The sequence below is a fragment of the Chinchilla lanigera genome, unplaced genomic scaffold, assembly GCF_000276665.1.
Source record: "Chinchilla lanigera isolate Chin_1 unplaced genomic scaffold, ChiLan1.0 scaffold00109, whole genome shotgun sequence".
Taxonomy (NCBI): domain Eukaryota; kingdom Metazoa; phylum Chordata; class Mammalia; order Rodentia; family Chinchillidae; genus Chinchilla; species Chinchilla lanigera.
This window is the reverse complement of record NW_004955510.1, coordinates 3,569,550-3,587,076: the sequence shown is the minus strand read 5'-3', so window position 1 is coordinate 3,587,076 and position 17,527 is coordinate 3,569,550. Positions and strand designations below refer to the sequence as shown.

Genomic DNA, 17,527 nt, shown 5'->3' with positions numbered 1-17,527 from the left:
CTTTTCAGCTGGGAATCATGGTGGTATGCGTCCAGCCCACACTCGGTCCCAGGAGCCCTGCCTCGGCCATTTCAATTTGTATAAATACATACATCTATAATCCCAGCACTCTAAGAAGCTGAGATAGGAGGATAACAAGTTGGAGCCAAGCCTGTGCAATTTAGTGAGACACTGTCTCAAAGAAAAAAAAAAAAGGCTGGGTTCAATCCCCAGTACTGAAGAAAAGGTACATATATATATGTGTATGTGTCTATACAACATTCAAACAGACATATGAAAACATTATGTTGTACTCCTTACATATATACAATTGAAAAATAAAACTGAAACAAAAGTTAGAAATGCTTATATTTCGCTACACAGTTTAGGGATTTAAAAAAAAACATTTCTGAAAGATATTTTCTAGTGGTAACTTTTCCACCTGTGCATCTGCCCACTACCTGGCAATGAGAAAGTAATTTACAACAACCATCTCCAGGGGAGGAGGCTGCTGGCTTCATGGTCACAAATAACTAGGGGAGCTCCTGGGCTGGGATCCCCTTCCCAAGGCATCGTAGGTGGACCCGCCTCTTCTGCCTTCCACCCACCCCTCACACTATTTCACACCAGTGAATTGTACTTCTGCTCTTCATTGTGTTAATCTTTCTTTGTATCATGAGAATGACTTTATGTAGAAAAAAAATATACAGGACAGTTGGTTTACAGGCAGCTTCCAGTGATAATGCCAAAGGTCATAGTCAAGGAAAGCTATTTTACCAAGTGGCAGAATGTGTCCAGTACTAGTAGTACTTAATCTTTTGGGTTTATGTTGTAATCTTCCAAAAATAAGGCTATTAATTCCATTTAAATAAATAGCAACATGTATTGTTATAGCATTATAACTTTCTTAATGATAAAGCTTCAAAAATACCTGAATGACCAAATCAGACTACCTACATAAAAGTACTAAAACAAAGGTAGGCATGGTGGCACACACCTGTAATCCCAGCACTTTGAAGGCTGAGGGAGAAGGATTGCTGTGAGTTTGAGGCCAACCTGGGCTACACAGTGAGTTCAAGGCGAGCTTGCACAAGAAAGTAAGACCTTGTCTCAAAAAACTGAAATTCAATAAAAGGGAGGAAGAAATATAAACTGCCTTGGACTAACATTTCAAAGATAAGCTCATTTAATAAATTTATTTTCCAAAATTTCTAGTTAACATTCATATCCTACTAATTTCAGGAGCCTGTCTCTATAAATTATGCTTTAAAGAAAAATTAATGAGCTTAGCTTATTCTTTTTTGTTGTTGTTGTTTTGTTTTGGTTTTTCTCCGGTACCAGGAACTGAACTCATGACCTTGGGCTTGCCAGGCAGGCGCTTTTGCCGCTGAGCTAAATCCCCAGCCCCTTAGCTTACTTTCTATGATTCTGTTTTGACTTACTTGTTTAGTTTACTGTACAATAATTCTGTAGTTTTTAGTTCTTCTTTATAAAGTTGTTTATATTCTTCTAGTTGTATTTTATTGATCTCTTCTTGAGTTTTCATTTTAGAGAGCTCTGACTCCAGGTCTTTAATTCTAAGTCCCATCTGAATTCTCACTGAAGCATTACTCTCTCTCCACTGTGCTAAATATTCTTGAGATTCTGCATGTGTCTAAAGCAAATTAAAGGATATATGCTGTGGTCAGGGTTTGCAAGGAAAACAATACAGGACACATACTTCATAAGATTATTTTATAATAGTAACCCAAAGAGTCATATACGAAAGAGTGCAGAAAATGTTTCCACACACTAAAGACCCAAAGAATCCAGCTGAGGGCCTGAATCCCATAGCAATGTCCTGCATGAGTCCAGCTGAAGACCTAAAGCCCATGTCAGGGTCCCACACAAGTCCAACTGGAGACCCCATGACAATGCCTTATGCAAGTATGTTTCATGGGTTTGCACTGGGAAGGCCCAAAGGTCAGTGGTGGAAGCTAGAAAGTCTGTGCCAGCAGGATGAAGGACCTGTTCTAGCAGGCTGAGGGATCTGCACTGGAGTCAGGAAGTGGTGTTCAAAGTAAGAACCAGAGCTCCCCCAAAAGGTACCACAGCTATCCTCAGCAACAACAAAGTCCCAAGCTCCTCCAGCCATGAGACAGTTGAGTTCATATCAGGAAAGCCAGCAGGACAAGCTCCTCCAGGAGAACCAACAGCACAAGGAGAACCAATAGCCTCCCTATCAGCTCCTCTTCTTCTTCTCCAGTTCTTGTATTTTATGTTGTTGGCAACAATCCTCAGGTGGCCCCTCCCACACCCAGTACCACATTTACTCAATTCAGCTGGGTGTTATGAGTTGACCATCAGCTGTCCATCCACAACAATGTATTTTAAAAGTAATTATGACCCAAATACATAAGGCAATCAAAATATGCAGTTAATGTTTAAATTCAACTATTTTTTACAGTAAAAAATATACTGCCATTGATTCCCTTCAAAATACTTCCCCTACTTTTGAACACACTTATCCCATTATTCTTGCCATTTTCTGAAGCACTTCTGGTTTTTTTTTTCCAGTACCAGGAATTGAACTCACAACCTCACACTTAGCCAGGCAGGCTCTGTGCTGCTGAGCTAAATCCCCAGTCCCTCTGAAGCACTTTTGGAAGTCTACTTTCATGAGTGTCTTTACAAGGTGTGACTAAAAACAGTAAATGCTGCTGCTGATCCATCCAAAGGAAAGGCAGGCTCATAAAAATATTATGGTGTGTCTTCATTCACCTTATCTACCACATCTGGCCCCATGTGACTTATGGTTCTTACCCAGAGTCAAAAGGAGCATGACATGTAAACATTTTGAATCAATTCAGGATATTGAAACAGCTGTGACAGCACAAGTAAGGGTATTCATGAAGGAGTACCTCTAGAAGTGCTTGGGCAAGTGGCAAGAATAATGGGACAGGTATGTTCCAAGTGAGGGAGGGTACTTGAAGGGGAACTAATAGCAATATGTCTTTTTTATTATGATAAAATTGTTTAAAAATTAAAAACATTCATTGTGTTGTTCGATTATGATTCATAGTTATTTTGTAATTATTTCCTTTAGTTTTGAGCCAATGATTCAAAGAGGAATTTTATACATGTGAAAAAGATGCTGGGATTTATCATCAATATCAACTACATAAAATCTGAATTATAAAATTTTAGAATCTGTTTCTTTTTTAGTGGTGCTAGGGATCCAACCCAGTGCTAGGCAAGCACTCCACCACTGAGTTCCATCTTTAGCCCTGAATCATTCTTATTACTCATGTAATTCAATCATTCAAAGGACATAAACAATTCAAAAACTTAAAAACAACAAGGTAACAGCAATTCAAGAGTATTGTATAATTGTTACACCACAAGGCTTTTTTTGCTCTTAACAGTTTTATGTCCACTAGTTTTAAAAAATCAAATAATACTCAAATAAATATCATCATTCTGAGAGATCAATTTAGTTATAATGAAATGGAAATATTTAACAGAGGACACAAGATGCCATCTTCTTTCTAGAAAGGAACTTCAAGACAGAAGTTATAAAGGAAGCAGAAAAAATACATACAATGTAAATATTCAAAATATAAATATCAATGAAATGACTCAAACACTTTAAACATAAATAAATTAATCTGTAAAAGTGAATTAACTTGTTTTAGTTTTTCCTGTAGCTCTTGTCTTGCGCTTTCTTCAATCTTCTGCTTATACTGTTCTAGTTGGTCATGTTTTACCACATTTTTTTCTATGTAATGTTTGAGGTTTAGTACTTCTTGTTCCAAATTCTTTTTATTTTCCTCTAGTGATTCACATTTCTTTTGTATATGTTTCATGGATAATAACTCCTGGCGGAGAGATTGATTACTTTCATTCAGATATAGACATTTGGAAGATGTAGTTTCCAGTTTTGATACAAGATCACCAATCTGCATGAATAAAATAACACAGTTTGGTCATGAAGGAAGCAGGCTGAGAATAGTCTCACACAAAACAAATAAAAATTTTAGACGTAAATTCAGTTGTAATAAAATATAATGCACACTAGATTCTTAGAATACACTCCCTTGAATTAGTCAGAAAATTGACACAGTTAAAAACAGCCAGAGTCACAAAAATATATTCTTATACTCATTATCTTTGTCACACAACACATGCATTTGACCTTGGACTTTTTATTTTTCTAGGATTGTTTCATTTCTGACAGTCAAATGACTCTGAGTCACCTCTCAGTAGTACAACTCTCTTATCTCTTCCCCATCTCCACCTCATCATTTCTAAAACAAGTTTAGAGACATCATTCTTTGTTATTTAGGTCTGAACCAATAAAAGGATACCAGCGTGAGACTTGAAATTAGGGCTTTAATTAATGTCTCTGGTATGTATGGATTTTAGATATAAGCTATTTCCTGAATTGCAAATGATTTATGTTAATTGGAATTACATTCTATGATGTAATGATTCTCTGTTACGTTTGGTAATATTCTCCAGTATAGAAATTTAGTGACATGATCCATGTATTTTTTGGAACAAAAATGACTTAATTCAATGGTACTGTCTTATAATCTGATCCTTTCCAGGAAGTAAGAAAGCATACTAAACAACAATAACAACAAAAATGTGGTGGGATGTCAGTGGCATTGAGTGGGAAGTACCATCATCTTTAGACAAAATTAGAGTGGCAGTTTAAAAACGTGCCTGCACAATTTTCAACATTTCCCCTGTAAAATTCCCTCCCCTGAACATGAAGCTTACTTTCATAACTGGTTTCTAGTGAAATGGGTATGGTGGAACTGCCATGTGACTTCTCTGGTGAGGATGGAAAATCTGACACACCATTCACCTGACTTTCCCTAGGGAACTGGTCCCCATACAGCAAGGAAGCTCAAGCCACATGTGAATCCTCATGGAGGTGGTCCACTGACTGCCTTGCTGAAAGCCCAGGTAAAGCCTGCTCTGACTGCCAGATATGCGAAGGGACATCCTTTAGATAAATCTGGTCTTTACCTTCAAGTCACCCCTGCTGAGGCCAAGTGGAAAAAGATGAACTGGCCTCACTGCCCCTGACCCAAACAGCAGACTGTGAACAAAATAAATCTTGCTTTGTAACATTGAACTTTTAGTTGGTTTGTTACAAATAAATAATTTCACAGATACAGTTGGGCATGGTGGCACATAACTGTAATCCCAGCACTTGGGAAGCTGAGGCAGAAGGATTGCTGTGAATCTGAGGCAAGTCTGGGCTACAAAGTGCCCTCAAGGCCAGCCTGAACTACATAGAAAGATCCAGTCTCAAAAAGCAAAACACAAAAAACAAAAACAAAAACAAACCCAAATCCCCCAAAACAAACCAAAAATCAAAAACCAAACCAAACCAAACCAAACCGGAACAAACCAAACTATACCAAACTAACAAAACCTCCAAACCAAACCAATAACTGCACAGATGCTGACACTAAATAAGTTGTTGCCATTGAAACAAAACTAGAACAAGTAGAACGTCTCTGGATTGGATGTAGGTGGAAGCAGAAAGGACCTAGAAAAGCAAGCATGCCAAAAAGGCTCCAAAGGGACTGCTAGTGGAGGATTGGTGGTCCTTAAAGAGGCTGAGAGGAAGGGCTTTGAAGTCAGTTAGAAAAATGATACCGATACCTGGAAGAAAGAGGGCTCTTGCTACATAGCAGCTGAAAGAAAAATTGCTGCAAGATGAGCTAAAGAAAGACTTGCTGGAAACTAGGATTTAATGGGTTCAAATACCTGCTTCTCATTTGTAGCTTCTCTACATGTCAAATAATGCTAAAATAAATGGCTTCTGGGATCAGATCAAATTCAGGGTGTGGATGAGCACACATGGTCTACAGATGAAGCCAAAGCTATGACTACAAAACCCTTTGGGATTTAAGGCTGGGATTCAAATGCCCTGAAGGACTTAAGGGCATAAAAATCTTACTGGAATTACCTTAGTACAGCCTCACAGAAAGCCCAAGATGGAGAGCTTATCAAAAATATTTGTAAAAGTAACTTTTCACAAGGCATGAATCCAATGTTCATTCTGTAAAAAAGCTAAGAATATGTAGGTCAACCCTTGGCTTGATTCTAATGATTAGAATGTGATAAGAGTGATGTCATGGGACTTTCACCGCTAGGTGAAGAATGCTCTCTATGTCAGACTGATGACCACACATGGAACAAGGCACTCGGAACCACAGCTGCCTGTCCCAGCTGTGGTTCCACCAGGGGCCAGCACACCCAGACTTATCAGTGAACAAGCCCTGCAATGTTCCCAATGTCCAGCCTCCGAGCTGTCTAGACGACCTTAGGGGAGCTGAGACAAGCTGTGCTTACCAAGCTTCTCTCAAACCCTAGGCTTGGGCAGAAAATAAATACTGTCTTAAACTGCTAAATTTGTACTACAGAACAATAAACAGAGAAATAAGTTTTAAAAAAGAGACAGTAAGAAACAATTTAAGCAGAAATTACTATCCTTTGGTAGGCTCTAGTAAGTGTTGAGCTAATTTATTCATGACAGTGCTAAGGTGAGTCAGCAGATAACTAGAAGACAGACACTGGGACTCCTGAGGAAGAAGTTTTTCTAAAGTGCCCTACCCCGCAAGTTCTGACAAAGAGGCAAACTGTGTCTCTTTGGGTTTTCTGGTCTAGTTAGGGGACATGAAAAACGGGAAGCATGTAACAGCTGGAAAGCAACTAGAATTATTTGGTTCAATAATCAAAATCAGATATTTAAGAGACTTCAACTAGCAGATTCTAAAAGAGGCAACTTTGAATGCTTAGTAATTTAGCATTAAATCTTTACTTTCGTTTCCTTAATGAGGAAAAGAGAACACTGTGGAGCAAGTTTTAATCTCAGTAGTAACACCAATGCAGTGTCCTTAGAATATGAAGAAAAGGAATACAACTTTTTGTTTAACCGTCTTCAAGTTTGTTTCCATGGAGAAGACCACCACCTTGTCTTTATGCTATACCACAATACTGCTTCATGGCACACAAACAGGCTTTATGCTTTGAAATTCAAATTACTACTTTGACTGTTATCTGTCTTAGGTAAACTGCCCACACACTGTCTGATTTTTATGAGCTAAACTCCTGAAAAATTATTCTTGGGATGGGCTGAACTACTTATTTCATGAATCCTGCTGTAATGGTTGATACAGTATGTCAACTTGAGGAGTTTAAAAGTTTAAATAAGCAACTCAGCAGGGGGTCAGCGTCATCACTTTGCAAGTATCGTCATTCTGTGTAAAAGGAGGACAGAGAGATGGTGTGAGTGCTACATACCTACTGTAGGGGGTGGTAGCCTGCTTACAATGAGGAAAACAGGCTTGCTCTTCCTCTTTTTTGCTTTTGCTGCTTTTGCTGTCTTCTGCCACCTTGAACTGTTGCCCCTGTGCCATGCCATCATGCCTTAGAGCCAGCTGACTATAGACTGAAACCTCCACAAACTGATAGCTAAATAAACCTTTCCCCCCTTAATTTTGAGTGTTGGGTATTTTGTCTCAGCAATGAGAGAAAAGTAACTGACACACTTTTATTGAAGGATAAAGCAGGGTTATGCATCTCTGTTTAAGGAAAAGAAGAATACATAAAACTGTGGTTTCTGAGCATGTAGGATCTGTGCCAAGAAATAATCAGCCCTAGTGTGATACATGTGACCAGATACCAGGGCAAAAGAGGATGTCACTGTGAATTGTGACATGATAGCTGGATCAATTTCTAATGAGGAAGGCTGGTAGTGCAGATTAATTTTCTCCCTACTAGTCAGTAAAAATCTAGAGATAACTATGAATCATAAACAGTGAACAAAATGTGCAGTAACTATATGCTGAATATGCAGATCCTTTGCCAAGCTTGGAGGAATTGGAGTGATAAAGGAAGCACTGGATGGAACAGCAAAGGTTTGAGTGGAGAAAAGGAAAGAAATGGGCTCTGCTTTGTAAGTCTGACTTTCCATCAGTGTCCTTCAAAAAGATAAATATCTTCACAGGATTGAACAAAAAGATATACCACTACATTAACTGGCAATTACAAAAGCCAACTAGCAGTATACAGCAGGACTAGAAAGGGGTTCTCATTTGAGAACTCAATTCAATTTGGTATTGGCACAGGAGGTATTATGTATACACCATCATATTAAAAGTGGGACTACAAAAATAAACCTGTATATTTATGTACAATTTTTAACAAGTATGCTAAACCTATTAAATAGGAAAAAAATAGGCTTTTCAACAAAAAATGGTGCTGGGATACAATAGAATAACATAATGCAAAAGAATAAAGTTAGACTTCTACAAAATACCACATATATAAATTAACTCAAAATATAACTGCTAAATGCAAGGAATAAAGCTACAGGCCATGGTGTGATTCAACTCTGATATTTCTACGTTGATTTTTTTTTTGTCTGGTTGACCTATTTTTGAGAGGGGGTTATTGAAGCCCCACTATGATTGTGTTGATGTTTAATCTTTTATGTCCAGTAGTATTTGTTTCATGAAATCTGGTGCCTTTATAATAGTTATGTCTTCCTGTTGAACTACTCCCTTTACCAGTATGTAGTGCCTTTATCTCTTATCAGTTCTGACTTGAAGTCCACTTTGTCTGAAAGCATGATAGCTACTCCTGCTTGCTTTTTGGCTCCTGTTGCATGGAATATTGTTTTCCATCCTTTCACTTTCAGGTTATTATTTTTTTTTAATGGATGAGGTGTGTTTCTTGTGGGCAACATACACTTAGGTTACATTTTTGGATACAATCTGCTTATCTGTACCTTTTGATTGGAGAGTTAAGATCATTTACATTGGGAATTATTACTGAAAAGTATTTGCTGAATCTTGTTCCTGCATTATTTTTCTGTTGCTGATTCCTTTATTTTTACCCTTTTGCTTAGCTGCTCACCCCATTAGATGTCTTATTTCCTGTGGGCTCTTTGGTTTTGTAGATCTAACAGATATCTACAGAGTGTTTCATGCAACAGAAAAATACACATTTTTCTCAATAGCACACAGAACTTTCTCTGAAATAGACCACAACTGAGGCCATAAAACATGCTTAAATAATTCCAAAAAACCCCTTAAATAATCTCAAGCATACTATCAGATCACAGCAAAAAGAAAGTGGAAATCAATGGCAAAAGAGACCATGAAAACAATGTAAACACATAGACATTAAATAATACACTCTTAAATAGTCAATGGGTCACAGGAAACATCAAAAAGAAATCAGAAAGTTCCAATAATCAAAGGACAACGGTAACACAACATATTAAAACGTATGAGACACAGTGAAAGCAGTCTTAAGGGGAAGTTTATAGCTGTGAATGTCCACAGCCTAAATAAATAATCTAATAATGTACCAAAAGAAGAACCTAAGCCCAAAACTTGTACAAGAAATGAAATTATAAACATCAGGGGGAAATTAATGAATAGAGATAAAAAACCCAATAAAGTGCCAATGATACAAACAGTTGATTCTTAATAGGGTAAATAAAATTGATAATCATGTACCCAAACTTACCAAAACAGCAAAGACCCATTTTCAGTGCAATTAGAAGTGAAAAAGGTAAGATCATGATGGACACAGCCATAACCCAGAGGTTTATAAAAAACTATTTTGAAAACCTATATTCCAATATTTTGGAGAATCTAGAAGAAATGGATAAATCTTAAGACACACATGGATGACCAAACCTGAATCAAGAACATATATACACCCAGAACAGAACAATAAAAGGCAATAAAATTGAGGCAGTAATAAAAACCCTATCAATCAATAAAGGCCCAGGACCCGGCAGATTTACCACAGAAATTTTACCAGAACATCAGGGAAAAATTAATGCAAATACTCCTCAAATTCTTCCTTGAAACTGAAAGGGAAGGAATACTGCCAAACTAATTTTCAAATTTTTTTAAAAAAATTTTTATTATAAAGAGAAAAACAATGCAAACAATGATATAGAATTTCAAAACAAGCTAAGAGGGGATTAACAACGTTTAATACATTGTGTATTGCTTTCTTTGCAGTAGTTGCTCAGATTACCAGATATGGGCATGAAAAATTGATCAAATAATAAAAGCACAAACATTCTTTTCAATGAACTAACAGAAATTAATAGTATAATTATCTTAGGTATCTTGTATGTATATGTATATATATGTAATTTTAAAATTTTTATATATATATAATTTTAAAAATATATATATAATTTTTTTCTTTTCCCTTCCTTATTTTTTCCTTTCCTCCATCCTAGTTATTCTTTATTTTTGAGCAGTTTCTTCCCCTTTCACAATATGCCAAACTAGGATCTTGAAACTAGAATAGATTCAGCAAACTAGGATCTTGAAACTAGAATAATTCTGTTAAAACCCATCAAAAATTAACAAAACAAAACAAAACTACAGGCCAATTTCCTTAATGAATACAGATGTAAAAATCTTAACATAATATTTAAAAGAGAATGTAACAAATCATTAAAAAGGTAATTCATCATGAACAAGTCGGTTTTATCCCAGGGACACAAGGATGATTTGACATATTTTAAGTCAATGAATGTAACACAACACATAAACAAGAGTGAAAAATCTCATGCTCCTCTCAGCAGATATAAAAGAAGCCTTTGACAAAAATCTAACATCCATTCCTGATAAAAACCTCAATGAAAAAAGTATAAAATGATCTTACCCCAAACTGATAAAAGCCATTTATGATGAACCCACTATGACATCATATTGAATGGAGAAAAACTGAAGTATTTCCTCTAAAGTCATGAGAATACAAAAGCATCCACTTTCATCATTCCTGTTCACTACAGTACTCAAAACTTTAGTCACAGTAATCAGGCAAGATAAATAAAGGGATTCAAATAGGAAAGGAAGAAGTCAAACTGTTCTTATTTGCAGATGACATGATCCTTTACAAAGAAGACTAAAAAACTTTACAAGAAGACTCTTAGAACTGAAAACTTCAGCAGAGTGTTAGGATAAACAATTAACACACAAAAGTCAGCCACATTGCCAATACACCAAGCTATACTACTACAGCTATACTATAAATATATAGTAGTAAAAACAGCATAATACTGGTATAAAAACAAGCATGTTGACCAGTGGAATGGAATAGAGGGTGAAGAAACAACTCCAGTGAAGCCTTATTGAGAAATAAGGAGAATACTCCCATTAAAGAGCTTCAAAAATTAAATACTTAGGAATTAACCCAACAGGAAGTGAAAACCCTGCACTGCTTTGAAAAGAGACAGGACATTAGAAAAGGAAAAGTCCCCAAGTTGTTGGACAGGCAGAACCAGTTTTGTCAAAATGGCTATATTACCAAAAATGATATGTAGATTTAATGTCATCCTAATCAAAATACCATTAGTTTTTTTCACAGAAATAGGTAAAAACAATTCCAAAATTGATATGGAACCACAAGAGTCCTAGAATAGCTAAAGGCAATCCTGAAGAACAAGAGCAAGACAGGGGGCATTACAATACCAGACTTCAGGTTATACTAAAGCCGCAGTAGTAAAACCAGGCATACTGACCAATTGAGTAGAATAGAGGATGAAGAAACAATTCCAATCACCTGAAAAGTGGCCAAAAACATATACTGGAGACCAGACAGACTAACAAATGGAACTGGGAAAATGGGTTATCTATGTGCAAACAAATGAATCTAGATCATATCCCTCACCCTGTACAAAAATCAATTCAAAATCAGAAACACTGAATCTGCTGGAAGAAAAATTGGTAAAACTGTTAAAGATGTAGGTGTAGACAAAGATTCCCTGAAAAGAGTCCCAAATGCATAAGACATAATACCAAAGATTCAACAAAAGACAGATCAAATTGAAAAGCTTCTGCACACAGAAGATGACAACTGATAGAGTGAAGAGATGTTCTACAGATTGGGAAAAGGGTTCTGCCAGTTGTTCTCCTCAGACAGAGGACTGACGACTAGCATATATAAAGAACAACAAAAAAATTAGAGCCCCTGGAATAAAAGACCTGAACAAAAACTGTGTGACTGAAATGAATAGACACCTCTTAGAGAAGTAAAAGTGCACAATAGATACATGAAAAAATGTTGAACATCTCTGGCCACTGAAGAAATGTAAATCAGTACAACACTGAGATTTCCTCTTACACCAGCAGGAATAGTTATTATCAAGGACTCAGTAAACAACAAATGTTGGTGAGGTTATGGGAAAAAACGAGCCTTTCTATATTGTTGGTAGTAATGTAAACTAGTACAACCACCATGGAAATCAGCATGAAGGTTCTGTACAAGACTACAAATAGAAATTCCACTTGGCAAGGTATACCTCTTCTGAGTACCTCCTGAAAGAACTAAAGTCTTCATATTAGTGATAATGCAGACCCATATTCATAGCAGCATAACTCAAAATAGCTACATCATGGAAACACCCTACATGTCCACCAACAGATAAATGGATAAAGAAAATGTGGTTTACAAGTATGATGGAATACTACTCTGCCATAAAGATGAGTCATTTGTAGAAAAATGAATGGATCTTGAGACTATAATATTAAGTGAAATCAGTCAGACATAGAAGGTTAATCATTGTATGGTTTCTCTGGGAGACCAAAAATATAAACAGTTTAAAGAGAAAAATAAAGGGTACATGTTAAAAACAGGGAGGAAGACTCTGCAGGGATGGGAAGGGGATCTGCAGAGGAGGGAGAGGGGAGTAAGGGTGATGAGGGGGAGTAAAATTAATCAAAATGTGATTTGTCTAAGCATCAACCCCCTAAGCTGAATGTAATACCCGAGTACCACAAACACACCAATATAAAATTAAAAAAAGAAAACTAAATAGCCCATAGAAGAATACATAGGTATAAACCTTCAGACTGGATTTGGTGAGTTTCCCAGATATGACATCAGAAGAAAAAACAGATTAACTGGACTTTGTCAAAATTAAATATGCTGGAAAAGGCTACCAAGAAAGTGAAAAGGTAAGCCACTGAGTGGCAGAAAGTATCTGACATGCATGTATCTGATAAGGGATTTATGCTTAGGACATATAGAGGGCTCACAAAATAAAGATAACTGAAAACTTGGCATGGTGGCACACTTCTGTAATCCCAGCACTTGGAAGGCTGAGGTAGAAAGATCACCATGAGTTTGAGGGCAGCCTGGACTACACAGTGAGATCCTGTCTCAAAAAGACCAAAAAAAAAAAAAAAAAAAAAAGGACTACACAGTGAGATCCTTCTCAAAAAAAAAAAAAAAAGGAATAAGAAAAAAGATAACCCAATTTAAAAATGTAGAAAGGATTTAAGTAGACATTTCTCCAGTGAAAATACACGAATGGTCAATCAGCTTGTAAAAACACATGTGCTAAATACCATCCTCTCACTCACCGGGGAAATGCAAGTGAAAACCACAATAAGGCTCCATTTCTTTAGAATGGAATATTTCAATCAAAAAGAAGGAAAACTGTTGCCAAAGATGTAGAGGAGCTGTAAGACTCATCAGTACTAGTGGACTATGAAATGGTGCAACCACTCTGGAAAACAGACTAGTACTGCTAGTTTCTCAAAAGGTTAAGCACAGAGTTATCTTTTGACTCAGCAATTCCACTCATAAGCCAAGAGAAATGAAAACAGGCAAACACAAATCTTTGTACATGTGTACCCATAGCAGCATTAATAACTGTTGAAATGGAAAGCATCCCAAAGTCCATCAACTGATGAATGGATTAATAATACATATAAGAGGATATTACTTAGAAGAGAAAATTAGGTACTAATACCTGCTATAACATGAATAAATCTTGAAAACATGCTAAGTGAAAGAAGATAGTCCCAAAAGAACCCTGAACACCTATTGAGTACTTTGATACAAAATGTACAAAAAGAGAAAATCTACAAAGTACATCAGTGGTTCTCTAAGGCTGAGCAGGGAAATGGATAGGAGATGGCTAAAGGGTCTGAATTTTCTTTTTTGGGTGAAAGAATGTTATAAAATTACGGTGATGACTACGACTGTCTTGGTTACATTTCTCTCATTGCTGGGATGAAACATCTGACACTCAAAATTAAGGAAAGGTTTATTTAGCTCAGTTTGTGGAGGTTTCAGTCCATACTTGGCTCCAAGGCAGAGTGGCACATGGCAGAGGGCAATGTTCATGGTGGCAGAAAACAGCAAAAACAACAAGAGCAAAAGGGAGGAGTGATAGCAAGCAGTCTCTTTCTCTCCCTTACATATGCAAACTACTGAGTCAGTGCAGCTTGTGTCTGGCTCCTGTGCATATCCTGAACTGTCTGGAGATACAGAATCAGGAGGGCCATGACACACTGACATCAAGGTTTGCAGCTGAACCAAGAGAGCCAGACATTTCCCATCTACTTCCTGGGGGCGGAGCAGATGACCTATGACTCCGCTGCCATTACAGTCTGAGTCCCCGCCCTCTTGCATCCAGTGCAGATAGGAGATCCTCACTCAGAAGGCCCATGAACTTCTGTCACAAGGGTTCACATCTGGGCCCTCCCTGTGAGTGCCCTGCACCACAGGAGGTACTACAGCAGGTGCTCCAAAAGCTGCTGGTGCCTTGGTTCAGGTATGGGCTTTACTTGCACCCTTGACCTTCTGGAGGTCACAGACATAGGTGGTCCATGTTCACTGCCAGTGCAGCCCATGTCTAGCTCCTGTATGTGTCTGGTGCTGCCTGGAGACACAGAATCCGGTGGTCAAAAAGCTGTTGACCCTACAGTTCATGTCTGGGTTTTGCCTGCACCCTGAACTGCCTGGGAACACAGGACCACTGGTTGCACAGTGCAACCTGATTTTGGGTCATACACATGCCTGAGCTGTGAGGGGACGCTGGAGCAGATGGTGTACCATCAGCTGACATCATGGTTTGTGTCTGAGACCTGGGAGAGGTCTCACTATCTGCCGGAAAACCCCAGACTAAGCAGTGCATCTCAGAGGACACTGAGGGGCATGCCTGACAACCAGGAAAACTAGGGACACTAGTGAACTTTGCTGAGCTGCCAGGGAAGAGGGAGACTGAATGTTCTGCATCATGTATCAAACATGACAAGACAAAGGACTAAAACACAATCTTAGAACTCCACCCCACTCAGAACAAGTCCAGGAGACATCGACATAGGAGAATTTGGTAAGCACATGCCTGAAATAGCTGAAATGATTTCAGTGGAAGTAAAGAAACTACTCCATCAGGCCACAGAAGAGATCAGATCAGAAATAATCTCTCAGGCAAAAAATGAAATGGCAATAATAATGAAGGAATTGCTCAGTACATCTAAAGGAGAAACATATAAAAAATAGATGAACATAGGCAATGGACAGAAATGTTAAATGAACAATATAGGAATGAATTAGAGTGCATGAACCAGATTCAAAGAGACATCCAGGAAATCAAAGCTTCCACTGAAAGCTGCCAAAACTGCTTGAATGAAACTGAAGATAGAATTTCAGATTTTGAAGACAGTATGGCAGCTAGTGATCAAGAAAGAAAGGATCTCTTAAAATCAACAAGGAACCAGGAAAAATCAATTCAACAGTTGCAAGCTGAGGCAAAGAGGAATAATGTCAGACTAGTAAGAGTCAATGAAACAGCAGAAGGCAACACAAATGACATGAGTGGATTAAGAAACACAAACAGCAGGAGGCAACACAAACACTTCCAACCAAGACTGAAAAGAATATTTGCAGAAATAATAGTAGAAAATTTCCCAAGTATGGAAACGGAACCTGATATACAGGTAAATGTGGCCTATAGAACTCCAACTAGCCATAACCAAAATAAAACTACAGCGGGACATATAATGGTCAAGATCACAGATCTCCAGCCAAAGACCAGAATATTAAAAGCTGCTAGAGAAAAGAAACAGATTACCTATAAAGGAAAGCCCATCAGAATCACGGCAGACTTCTCAACCAAACCATCCAATTGAGAAGAGCTTGGGATGAAGTATTATAGGTCATGAGACAAAACAGCTTCCAACCAAGACTGATGTACCCTGCACCAAACTATCCTTCAAATTCAACAGAGAAATAAAATATTTCCATGACAAAGAACAACTGAAGAACTTCATGAATGCCAAACCATCATTGCAAAGAGCACTAGAAGATATTCTAGACAGAGAAAAAAAATGACTGCAATTTCAAGAACAACAACAGAAAGGAATCCCCAAGCAGAGCAATCAATTAAACAGATAGAAAAAGTAGGAAACCAATAGCAAGTAAATAACACGTCAATGACAAGTCAATACATATCAGTTATAACCATAAATGTAAATGGCCTCAATTCACCAGACAAAAGAAACAGACTGGCAGAGTGGATTAAGAAACAAAATCCAATAATATGCTGTATACAGGAAACACATTTTACTGAAAAGGAAATCCATAGCCAGAAAGTAAAAGGATGGAAAATAATCTTCCATGCAACAGGAACCCAGAAAAAAGAAGGTGTAGCTATTCTGTTTGCAGACAATGTAAACTTCAAACCAAGAACAATCAAAAGAGATAAAGAAGGTCACCACATACTTATTAGGGGAAAACTGCAAGAAGATGAGATAACAATCATAAACATGTATGCACTAAATTTCAGACCACCAAACTATGTAAGAAAATTTTAACAGACATGGAAACCCATATAATTAATAACATTATTGTAACAGGGAACCTTGACACCCCTTTGACACAAAGAGATAGGTCAACTAGACAAAAGAAAAAGTAAAAAAGTAACAGATCTGAACCAAATCTGTGAACAAATGGACTTAGTAGATGTATACAGAGTGTTCCACCTCACCACATCAAAATACACATTTTTCTCAGCTGCACATGGGACTCTTTCTAAAGTAGACCACATTCTAGCCCATAGAGCATACCTACCTAAATGCAAAAGAACTGAAATTATCCCATGCATATTATCTGACCATAGTGCAATGAAATTGGAAATTAATGACAAAAGGAACACCAAAAACTCCATAAACACTTACAAATTAAACAGTAGCTTCCTGAACAACCAATGGGTCACAGAAGAAATTAAAAAATACCTACAAACAAATGTAAATGTAAATACAACTTACTGGAATCTGTGGGATGCAATGAAAGCAGTCATCAGAGGAAATTTATAGCGGTGAACTTACACATTAAAAAAACAGAAAGAGAACAAATAGATAGTCTAATGCTGCACCTCAAACTTTTAGAAAGAAGAACAAGTCAAGCCCAAAGTCCAAAGATGGGAGGAGATTATAAAGATCAGCACAGAAATTAATGCAATTGAGATGAAAAAAACCCTCCAAAAAATAAATGAATCAAACAGTTGATTCTTTGAAAGAATAAATAAAATTGATAAACCTCAAGCCAACTTTATCAAAGAAGGAAAAGAAAGAACTCAAATTCATGCAATAAGGCACAAAAAGGATGAAATTACTGCAGATTCCACAGAAATTCAGAAGATCATTAATACCTACTTTGAAAATTTTTACTCCCATAGGATAGAAAACTCAGAAGAAATGGACAGATTCCTAGA

The 17,527-nt window shown here is 37.3% G+C and overlaps 1 protein-coding gene across 1 annotated transcript in view; it reads right to left on the bottom strand.

Moving 5' to 3' along the window:
• The window catches only part of LOC102003265 (ankyrin repeat domain-containing protein 26-like), an 83,591-nt gene that overhangs the window by 9,978 nt on the left and 56,086 nt on the right, over positions 1-17,527 (bottom strand). Inside the window, 2 exon segments of the mRNA XM_005407878.2 lie at positions 1,422-1,633; positions 3,645-3,917. Coding sequence (XP_005407935.2) covers positions 1,422-1,633; positions 3,645-3,917 — 485 coding nt within the window.